Genomic DNA, 11,415 nt, shown 5'->3' with positions numbered 1-11,415 from the left:
CTCAAACCAACTTTCCAGCTCCAGAGGCGTGATGTGCATGATTAAATGCGATGAATTAAAATGCAGTTGTTTCATGTGAAAACCCGTACAGGACTTGATTGAGAGCAGTATGGTGAGATTCAGTGGCTTCTTGCTTTGTGTTTCAGTCAGTCGGCCGTTGATTCTATGTTTCACTCTCAGAAGAGGTGGGTCTGTTCAGCTCTACCTCCAAATCTTCATCAGATCTTCATCTCTCCGCTTTCTGTCTTCACATCCATCACTCCAACTACCCAAACACAGCCAAAACACACCACAGAGTCAAAGAGAAATAGACCAAAAATACACTGCAAATACAAAAGTGCAAAAGATTTTCTTCCTTAGTGTCTTGTCTTGTTTTTTTTCTAGTATAAATATCTAAGAATTCTTCCATCAGGATGCATTTACTGGACGAGTAAGATAGTTTTCTAAAAAAAAAAAAAAAAAAAAATGTTGGTTTTTACTTGAAACAAACAATTAAACCTGCCTTTTTTCATCTTAAGTCATGTTACTTGTACAGTAAGTGCATCCTGATTCAAGAATTCTTAGATATTTATACTAGAAAACACTAAAGTACTTAAAGTCTGCTAAATTAAAACATCTAATTCAGTACTCAACGCACTTTAATGCGTTAAAGACATACTGACGTACATTTGATTGTGCTATAGAGGAACTATTGCGAATATACTGAGTAACTATTGCATTTTAAGACGATGCTAATCAATAGTGACATTAAAACACATTTTAGGCTTAATATCTGAAGTGCTGATGGGTGGTTGGTCTTCTTTCTCTTCTAATCTCTTTCACACCTAATGGAAGACTCTTCCCACACATTTCTGTCTTGACAGCTGCCACAACTAATCACTCTTTAATATGCAAATATATGTGAGTTTACGACTTCCTGCACTCGTCTCAAACAACATCTGTCAGGTTTGTCTGTGTGTGGCATTGGGTCTCATTCACTTAGCATGCAAACACACAAACACTGTCCAGTTTTAAATATATATATATATATATATAAAATCTAAATTAATGATCTTAAATCATACTTTTACATGCATTTATTAATTTATCTAAATCAAAATTGTATTGAATTATGTTAAATATTTTTGTCTTGTTTACTAGTGAAATCTAGGCATTCATAAATCGATGCATTTATTTGAGAAGCAAAATGTCTTTTTTAATTAAAAAATGCATCAAAATGAAGTGAGTTTAAGCTTAAAAAAGAACTAATATCTGCTGTGGGGACGGAAAATTAACTTAATTCAAAGTTTTTCTGAGCCCACTGTTTGATATTTTTCTTTTTGATGCATTTTTCGGATTTTTTTGTAAAAAATATGTTTAATTGAGAAAATTATTCATTATTAATAATAATAAAAAAGAGTTTATTCTTATAACAAGGTGGAAAACTTTTTCTGGCGTCAAAAAAACGCCTTAGTTTTTTTTACTAAGTTTATTTTTTATGACCCCTTTCTGGTTTGTCAAGTAAATGCATCCTAATTTTTTATGTATTTTTAGGTAGTTTTTAAGGAATAAGATTTTTGTGCAGCGAATTTGTGTTTGAAACCTGCGTTTCACGAACAAATAAAAACAATTCTGAAATGAGTAAATGTAAGAACAACTAAAACCACATCAAGCACATGCAGTATTCATGCAAATGTGTTATTTTAAATAAAGGGTTTTATTGAGCTTGAGCTGGTTTTGAGGACGACAAACGTCTTGCAGCGTGTCTTCAGCGAACAGCACATTTGCAGAGAGCTACGAAAGTTTCACAGTTTGCTAAAAATGAATCTGTGTGTTGTGAAATGTGTCGTCTTTGCGTATGAATATGAATCTGAACAATCCACACCACCATGAAAGAGTGAAAAAGACCCATTGTTTCTGTGTCTGCTGTCAGATCAAGTGAAGATGTTGTATATGATCCATATACACAACGCCTCTGCTTTCACTCAACTCAGTAGTTAGTGTTTCTTCACGTTAACTTACTTGATCTGCAGGGCTTCTGAGCGCAAGATCTGCGTGTGAGACTAGTTCTGGATCTGTTTCTAATCTCATACTCCCACTGAAGCCTGTCTGTTTCGCAGAATTGAGCTGCGAGCGCTGGGAAAGATCAGCCCTGGAGAAGAAGTGACCGTGTCGTATGTGGACTATCTGAACCTGTCTGAAGATCGCAGGCGTTTGCTGAAGCAGCAGTATTTCTTCGACTGCACCTGCGAACACTGCACCAACAAAACCAACGACGACCTGAAGATGGCCGGAGCGGTTCTGGAGGGAGAGAAGGTGAATCCAGTTCATGTGCACTAACATCACACAAGCGTGGAAGCTCTAATCTGTTTGTGTTCTATCCATTTGTTGTCTTTTTATTTATTATACAATTAACAAAAGCAGCCTTGCTTCGTGTAGACTAACTGAGATTTTTTATAGCACTTGTATATCACTCGCTATATTGATTGCTTGCTCATTTGTAAGTCACTTTGGATAAAGGCTTCTGCTAAATGTGAATGTAGATGCTTGTTTCTGGCATGCAGTTCTTTAACAAAGAGTCAGAGGCATTCGGATCCATGTGCAGAATTTTATTAAGAGAATGGTCATACAGGCAGAAATCAGGAATGGCGTCAGGTGTGTTAGGGATATCAAGAATCATTAACGGTAACAAGCGGAGATCGGGGCAGGCAGCAGAGAGACAAGAGTCGGTAACACAATCCAAGATAAGACAAGGGAAAAACAAACACAAGAGAAAACGCTTGGAAATGCTAGACAGGCTAAACAAGACTTCGCAGTGAGTGAGAGTGATTGTGCTGGTTTTATGTGTGTGTAAATGAGGTGCAGGTGTGGCAAGGAAATTGGCTGATGAATGAGGTGCAGGTGTGGCAAGGTGATTGTGATGCAGTGACTCATGGGGAATGTAGTTCGGGTGTGGTGCAACAGTATGAGAGGTGCTAGTGTCCAAGTGACATCTGGTGGTTGATGGGTGGAATGGTCCTGAGTGGAGTGCCCTCTACTGAAGTTAATGGGCACTCCATCTAATGATCGTGACAAGTATGAGAGAATTAGGAGTTATAAATTTGCATTCTGCCTTTCTCTTGAGTTCTGAATCTAAATCTCTCAATTCTAGCAATTATTTTCCCGAATTCTGAGGTTAAATCTTTCTATTCAGACTTTTTTTTTTCTCAGAGGAGACTCAGAATTCTGAGAATAGCTAGATATAAAGAATAGATATAAATTCACAATTCTAATCTTTTTTTTTGTAAAATTTTTAATAAATTACTTTTGTTTTCATAATTTGTAGTAGTTTTTTGTCAAACATTTTAATTAGATATGTTTAAATATATATTTTTTTAAAGAAAAAATATATATTTAAACTAATATAAACTAAATTTAAAAAAAAGATTGATGAAAAATATTTTTTATTATTATTATTTAAGTCCAGTAACATATGCTTTGTTGCTTTCAAGTAAATATTTTTTTATGGTTTTATTTTTTATTTTTAGCAGGAAATATGCTTATTGGCAGGAAATGGAAATTTTTGGAAATTGAAAAATGTATTATTTTATATAAGATTCCATGCATAGTTACATAATATTATCATATTTAATATATATATTTAAATTAAAAACTTTTTTTAAATGAAAAGGATTAAAAAAGTTCCACTTTGAATGAATCTTACATTTCTGACTTTTTTTTCCTCAGAAGATATGTAAACAGACTTTTTTCCTCTGAATTCTAAGATAAAATTCACTATTTTCTAAATGTTTTTATTGTGTGACAGAAATAAGATTCCACATGCATCCCTGCCACAAAAATACACAGAACACAGAAAGAAGTTTTTTTTTTTAAAATGCACAGAAAGCAGACAGTGAACAGAAATAAAAACAAGCAGAACGTCCCGTGAAAGCATCATTAAAGCTGGTTTGAGTCACAGCATGAACGAGAATAATGACGAGACATCAGTGAACACTGTGTGCAGTGAGTGAAGCACAACAGATGAGAGAGATTCCAGCGCTTCTGGAGAGATTAGTGCGGTTAAATATAGCAGTCCTTCAGTCAGAACACGAGATAAGGAGCAGATTCCAGTCTGAGACACAGGCTCGTATTACTGACCCCCACAACACAAGAGTGAAGGACTTCCATCATCTGTGTGTGTGTGTGTGTGTGTGTGTGTGTGTGTGTGTGTGTGTGTGTGTGTTTCATTCAGAAAGAGGGATTGTGCCCATGAATGAAAACTGAGACACATTACGTTTAGATTTAGATTTAACACATTATATTTATATTTAATCATTGGGAAAGTCTGTCAGATTTAGGTTCAGTGCTGCTGTTCATCTAGTTACATTAATAATGGTGTTGTTTATTTGTATTAAATTAATATATATGCATTTAATGTAAATTACTGCTTATCAAATTACTGTCAATAATGGGACAATATGAATGACTTAATTTATCAGTTTTTTTTTTCTTATACATGTATTTTAACTTTATGGTGTAATAACCTCAACATAATTGATTTAGCAAAAGATGTTAAAAATGTTTGTGTTTAAATCACAGTAATAAGTACAAAAGTGTCTATAAACAATAAATGTAAAGATATTTTATGTTTTGCATAATGCAAAATTAATTATTTTCTTAGATAACATGAATAAATAAGTGATAAAAAAACAAACGTTAAAATAAAAAAAAAAAACATAATTGAGATTCCCATTGTTTAATGCTATACTATTGGCTGCATATTTGTAGTATATATTGCCTTCTTTAGTTTAATGTAATTAGATAGACTTTTATTTAGTAAGTTGCAGTCTAACAACTTTTAAAAATGAAAAAACATTTCAAATGAGGGTTTGTTTGCATGAAAACTATTAGCTACAATCAATTTGTTCTTCTGCTCTGCAGGTGCCAGAAGAAACGGTGAAAGAAGTCACAGAATACAGCCGGACGATGCTGGAGAAGATGGAGAAGGCCCGGATAGAAGCCAACTACAACGAGGTACTGAAGAGTTTGATACAGACGAGCTGCGCCGCTGGAGATGACAGCGCAGGTGTTTGATGTGAGTGTGTGTGTGTGTGTGTGTGTGTGTGCAGGTGGTGAAGATCTGCCGTGAGTGTGTGGAGAAGCAGGAGAACGTTCTCGCAGACACACACATCTATCAGCTGCGCATGTGGAGCACACTCAGCGAGGTGCTGTCCTACCTGCAGTTCTTCGAGGATGCGGCAACTTACGCGCGCAAGATGGTGGAGGGATACCTGTGAGTGTGTGTGTGTGTGTGTGTGTGAGTGTGTGTGTGTGAGTGTGTGTGTGTGTGTGTGTGTGCATGAGAGAGAGAGTTTAATTCAGTCATGCATGCTTAAAAACAACTTGATATGAGTGTGTGTGTGTGTCTGTGTGTGTGTGTGTGTGTGTGCGTGTGAGTGTGTGTGCATGCATGAGAGAGAGAGAGAGCTTCATTCAGTCATGCATGCTTAAAAACAACTTGATATGAGTGTGTGTGTGTGTGCGTGTGTGTGTGTGTGTGTGTGTGTGTGTGTGTCTGTGTGTGTGTGTGTGTGTGCGTGTGAGTGTGTGTGCATGCATGAGAGAGAGAGAGAGCTTCATTCAGTCATGCATGCTTAAAAACAACTTGATATGAGTGTGTGTGTGTGTGCGTGTGTGTGTGTGTGTGTGTGTGTGTGTGTGCGTGTGTGTGTGTGTCTGTGTGTGTGTGTGTGCGTGTGAGTGTGTGTGCATGCATGAGAGAGAGAGAGAGCTACATTCAGTCATGCATGCTTAAAAACAACTTGATATGAGTGTGTGTGTGTGTGTGTGTGTGTGTGCGTGTGTGTGTGTGTGTGTGTCTGTGTGTGTGTGTGTGTGTGCGTGTGAGTGTGTGTGCATGCATGAGAGAGAGAGAGAGCTACATTCAGTCATGCATGCTTAAAAACAACTTGATATGAATGTGTGTGTGTGTGTGTGTGTGTGTGTGTGTGTGTGTGTGTGTGCGTGTGAGTGTGTGTGCATGCATGAGAGAGAGAGAGAGCTTCATTCAGTCATGCATGCTTAAAAACAACTTGATATGAGTGTGTGTGTGTGTGTGTGTGTGTGTGTATGTGTGTGTGTGTGTGTGTGTGTGTGTGTGTGTGTGTGTGTGTGTGTGTGTGTGCGTGTGTGTGTGTGTGTGTGTGTGTGTGCTCTTGTTTTTGTATCATATCAGGACACAACTCTGTATAATGACATGGGTATGACACAGGTATTACAAGGAGAGGGTGACTTATGAGCACATAACCCATGTCCCCATTTTTCAAAACACTTATAAATCATACAGAATGAGTTTTTTTGAGAAAGTAAAAATGCACAAAGTTTCCTGTGAGGGTTAGGGTTAGGTGTAGAGTTGGTGAAGGGCCATAGAATATACAGTTTCTACATTATAAAAACCATTACACCTATGGGATGAACACACTTTACACAAAAACAAACGTGTGTGTGTGTGTGTGTGTGTGTGTGTGTGTGTGTGTGTGTGTGTGTGTGTGTGTGTGTGTGTGCATGCATGAGAGAGAGAGTCATGCATGCTTAAAAACACCCTTATGTGTGTTAGGGGTGTGAATCATCACTGGTTTCACAATTCGGTTAGATTACGATTATCATGTCAACGATTTGATTCAATTCGATATCACGATGCATCACAATTATATCAAATGTATTTTGTGCTTTTATTTGATCATATATATTATTTTTAAATAATTGCAAATTAATAATAATTAAAAAAAGGTGTTAAGAATTTAACCAACTAAATACAGCTTCAAAACAAACAAGCAAATATAAAATAATAAAGGGAATTAAGTGTATCTAAAGTCAAACACTGAAATGCATGAAGGTCGAGTAATGCATACGCATATTCTGTCTAATGAAGCCTTCTGCTATTTGTATTTTTTCCCCAAATATGTAAAGATCTCGGATTTAAAAACTAGTGTGTGATTTTTTTTATACTGGTAATGATGCAGCAGGCTATAATTGATTACGGTCTATTACTGCAGTGATGCAACAGTTAATTCCAACACACTAATGTGTGCATCTGTTGTATTAGGAAGCTGTACCATCCCAATAATGCTCAGCTGGGAATGGCCACGATGAGGGCCGGCGTGACGCACTGGCAGGCTGGATTCATCGAGATCGCTCATGGCATGATCTGCAAAGCCTACGCCATCCTGATGATCACCCACGGCCCCACACACCCCATCACCAAAGACCTGGAGGTACATTGTTATCTATTATAATATCAGGTTAAATATAAATATATTTTTTTCAACTTGAAAGCATGTAGTAAATTATGCATTATACTCCATATTAATTACTTTCTGTACAATGCATTACATTAAATAACCATGCATAAAGAAATAAATGTATGTATATATTCTTAATAATAAAAAAATAATGCATGCATTACTTTTTACAATAAGTGATTTTATTAGATGCCATGCATAAATAAGTAATAGAACTGAAGATATATACAAATATAATAATATTAAATATATATATATTTTAAAAAATGCATGATGCAAAATAGATGATTTTGTGAAATACCATGCATACAAATAAAAGAAATTAGAATATGTATAGCAACAATGTCATATTAAATGTATAATGCTGTTTTTATGAATAAAACATAAAATATAAGAAAACATGATGCAAAGATTATTCCAATGCATGACTCTGATATACAGTACAAGCTTCCCAAGTGCATTTGAAAGCAACATATGCATGACTTTTCAACTCCAAAAAGGACTTGTTTAGCATGTGTCACCCGAAAAATGAGCAGCATGTGTGTCCCATCAGGCCATGCGCATGCAGACGGAGATGGAGCTGCGCATGTTCAAGCAGAACGAGTACATCTATCACTCCATGCGTGAGGCGGCCCTGAAGAACCAGCCCATGAGGATGATGGCAGAACCCGTCACCGAGAGCATCAAGAACCTGTTTCGCAGAAAGTGAAGCGCAACGCTGTGACAAACACACTCAGGTCGACGCTTTCAATCAGAAAGAGGAACCACAGCAGCAATATTCAGAATATACACTCTTAGAAATAAAGCCATAGAAAAAGAAGGTTCTTCACATTTTTAAAAGTTAAGAAAGATACGATTCTTTGCCTGAATGGTTCTTTGTGGAACCAAAAATGGTTCTTCTAAGCCATCTTTCTTTATTTTTAGGAGTGTATGTAAAGAATAGGAAGCAAATCTCACACAGCGCTGCTTCAGATACAGATTCTGCATTTTCTAGATTCATTTCTCTACGTGATGATTGTGTGACAACTCGAATGAGACTTTTTTAAAACTCTTCTTTGTTTTTGAGTGTCATTAAAGTTTTTTGTAATTAAAATTTCATCAGGTTTGAAGTATGATGTTTGTGTTTTAATTTGAAAGAGATTTCCTCTCAGTGTTTCTCCTCAAACAAGACAAATGAGTCAATAGCCATTTCATATTTGTTATATATAAATGTATTTTTTTCACGTTTATTTAAAAGTTTTAGCAATTTTTTTTAGTTATTAAATTATTAAAATGATTTATTAAATTTTATTCATTAGCTTTAGTTTGATTAGTTAGTTTTTTCAGCTGAAATAAAATAAGTTTACTTTTTTAACCTTCATTTCATTTAATATGTATTTTATTTCTAATAAGGAAATTTACATGATATTGTTTTATTTGTAGATGAACACATGCACAACACAAACCTCCTCTTTCAGAGAATACAGATCAACACACAAATCAGATTTTGAGAGATCTTTAATAAAACATCCCACTGTTTTTAGGCCATGCGTTTGCTGGTCCTCTTGTAGACGAGGCTGCCGAGAGTCAGAGTCTGAAACACAACAGCACTCACATGAGTTTAACTCTAGAAAACTCTAGAAAACTAAAGACTGTTCTCACTCACATCGATCAGTGTGTTTCCCTCCAGCAGCTCGGTGACAGACGTGACTTTGTTCAGGACGGTCTTCAGCTTGTTTCCCTCTTTATTCACGACAGCCTAGAACACAAACCACAGCGTTATCATCAGTGCAATGAGATGCTTGTAAACTCCTGCATGCAGGTCTCTGAGTGCAGCGTCACCTTGATCTTCTCTCCGGTCAGGGATTCGATCTCAGCCTCCTGACCGATGGTGAAGCTGTTGACCATGACTTTGGCTCCGGTGGTGACGGTCACTTTGAACTGAGCTCCGTTCTCCTCGATCTCAGTCACGCTCTTGATATCTTTGCCTTTCTCAATCAAATCATCAGGAAGACCTGAAACCATAATCAAGTGATGAGCAATGCTATGCATGAAACATTCAATGCAATACATGAAACTAATCATGCATAATATGAAATGATCAATGCCATACATAAAACAATTAATGCAATACATGAAACATTCAATGCAATACATAAAAAACTCTATGAAATACATGAAACATTCAATGCAATGCATGAAACAAATAATGCAAAATATTAAATAATCAGTGCAATACATAAAACAATGCAATACATGAAACTAATCATGCGTAATATGAAATTATCAATGCCATACATAAAACAATTAATGCAATACATAAAACACTCAATGCAATACATGAAACATTCAATGCAATACATGAAACAAATAATGCATAATATGAAATTATCAATGCCATACATAAAACAATTAATGCAATACATGAAACACTCAATGCAATACATGAAACACTCAATGCAATACATGAAACATTCAATGCAATACATAAAAAACTCTATGAAATACATAAAACACTCAATGCAATACATGAAACATTCAATGCAATACATGAAACAAATAATGCATAATATGAAATTATCAATGCCATACATAAAACAATTAATGCAATACATAAAACACTCAATGCAATACATGAAACACTCAATGCAATACATGAAACATTCAATGCAATACATAAAAAACTCTATGAAATACATAAAACACTCAATGCAATACATGAAACACTCAATGCAATACATGAAACAAATAATGCATAATATGAAATTATCAATGCCATACATAAAACAATTAATGCAATACATGAAACACTCAATGCAATGCATGAAACAAATAATGCAAAATACGAAACACTCAATGCAATACATGAAACAAATAATGCAAAATACGAAACACTCAATGCAATACATGAAACAAATAATGCATAATATGAAATGATCAATGCAATACATAAAACAATAATGCAATACATGAAACATTCAATGTAATACATGAAACAAATAATGCATAATAAGAAATAATCAATGCAATACATGAAATACTCATTCATTAACATCCGTTAAGTTCATTAACATCCAGCATTCAGTTTAGTGTTGCACTCACCGACGGCCTTCATGAACTCCACGAATCCCTCCTGACTCTCCAGCTGATATTTGCCAGCGAACGACATGCTGACCAGTGAATGTAGAATAAGTCCAGAGAGTCGAAGAGATGCTTTTATATCTTCAAACACGCAGATGAAGAATCATTAATCTGACTGGATAAATCTGATTGGCCGATTACTGTCAAATCAGGTTAAATGTCAGATGGGGTGAAACTATAAAAGGTTCGGTTTGATCAGATCCCGGCCTTGACCTTTGCCCTCATCAGCATGACATCATCACCAGGGCTATCTATTGTCAGAGTTAAACACTATTGTAGTTTGTAATATTTTCAGTTAGGTTTTTATTTTAATATTTTCTGCTTTCACTTAGATTTTAGTGGAGGTTTTAGTGCTTCCATTGTGTGTTTTTGTCATTTCTATTTTTGTTCATTTGTCAGTGTTTTTTTTTATATTGTTTTATTCATTTTTATTAATGTATTAATTTAGTTTTATCTGTTTTAGTACTTCAAATTGAACTAAATGAAAATAAGTAATGTTGCCTAGTTAAAATTAGTTTTATTTTTTATTTTATTTCAGTTCACAAGGTTCAATAAGTAAGGTAAAATAAGTTTGAATTATTTTAGAACTTGAAATTAAACCAATCAATCATTTTAATAAAAAATGTTGGCTTGGCATCTAGCAAAAAATTAATTAAGTTTATAAAAATTATAATTAATTCTATTTCAGTTAACATTTATAAAATGTTTGTGTTTTGCCAGTTTTGTTATTTTTCATGTCTAATATAGTTTACATTTTTAATTTAATTTAATTTAATTTAATTTAATTTTAGTTTAGTTTAAATTAGGCTAGCATTTCGAGTTCAAAATTAAAAAATTCTCCATAAAAAATTAGAAATGTTGGTGTGCCAACTAGCTGAAATAAAAAATGTATATTATAAAAAAATTACATAACATTTTATTCAAATTTGTTTTCTTTTTCTTTTATTTTTAGTGACACATATACTGTAAGTATCTGTTCCAGATGTTTCTCATATAGTAAAATCATTGGAAATGATGTCATGCTCGTGCACTAATG

The 11,415-nt window shown here is 34.7% G+C and overlaps 2 protein-coding genes across 3 annotated transcripts in view; one reads left to right on the top strand and one right to left on the bottom strand.

The window, feature by feature from the left end:
* Window positions 1–8,368, top strand: part of smyd1b (SET and MYND domain containing 1b) — a 13,012-nt gene extending 4,644 nt beyond the window's left edge. The window contains exons 5-10 of one of the 2 annotated variants that reach the window (XM_052562539.1): window positions 147–185; window positions 2,100–2,295; window positions 4,900–4,992; window positions 5,088–5,251; window positions 7,064–7,232; window positions 7,813–8,368. In XM_052562539.1, coding sequence (XP_052418499.1) covers window positions 147–185; window positions 2,100–2,295; window positions 4,900–4,992; window positions 5,088–5,251; window positions 7,064–7,232; window positions 7,813–7,968 — 817 coding nt within the window. In that variant the 3' untranslated portion in view covers window positions 7,969–8,368. The remainder of the gene's footprint in view (window positions 1–146; window positions 186–2,099; window positions 2,296–4,899; window positions 4,993–5,087; window positions 5,252–7,063; window positions 7,233–7,812) is intronic. The other variant, XM_052562540.1, reaches the window with a different exon arrangement.
* Window positions 8,369–8,738: 370 nt separating this feature from the next.
* On the bottom strand, window positions 8,739–10,419 carry LOC127962930 (fatty acid binding protein 1-B.1). The gene is made up of 4 exons (XM_052562541.1): window positions 10,341–10,419; window positions 9,081–9,253; window positions 8,905–8,997; window positions 8,739–8,832 (listed from the first exon to the last, which is right to left on the bottom strand). Exons 1-4 carry the CDS (start codon window positions 10,405–10,407, stop codon window positions 8,779–8,781), a joined length of 387 nt encoding a protein of 128 aa, XP_052418501.1. The 5' UTR covers window positions 10,408–10,419; the 3' UTR covers window positions 8,739–8,778.
* Window positions 10,420–11,415: the final 996 nt, after the last annotated feature.

This window comes from Carassius gibelio, chromosome B8 (genome assembly GCF_023724105.1).
Source record: "Carassius gibelio isolate Cgi1373 ecotype wild population from Czech Republic chromosome B8, carGib1.2-hapl.c, whole genome shotgun sequence".
Lineage (NCBI taxonomy): Eukaryota > Metazoa > Chordata > Actinopteri > Cypriniformes > Cyprinidae > Carassius > Carassius gibelio.
The sequence above is the reverse complement of the archived record's forward strand: the minus strand, read 5'-3'. Positions and strand labels throughout refer to the sequence as shown.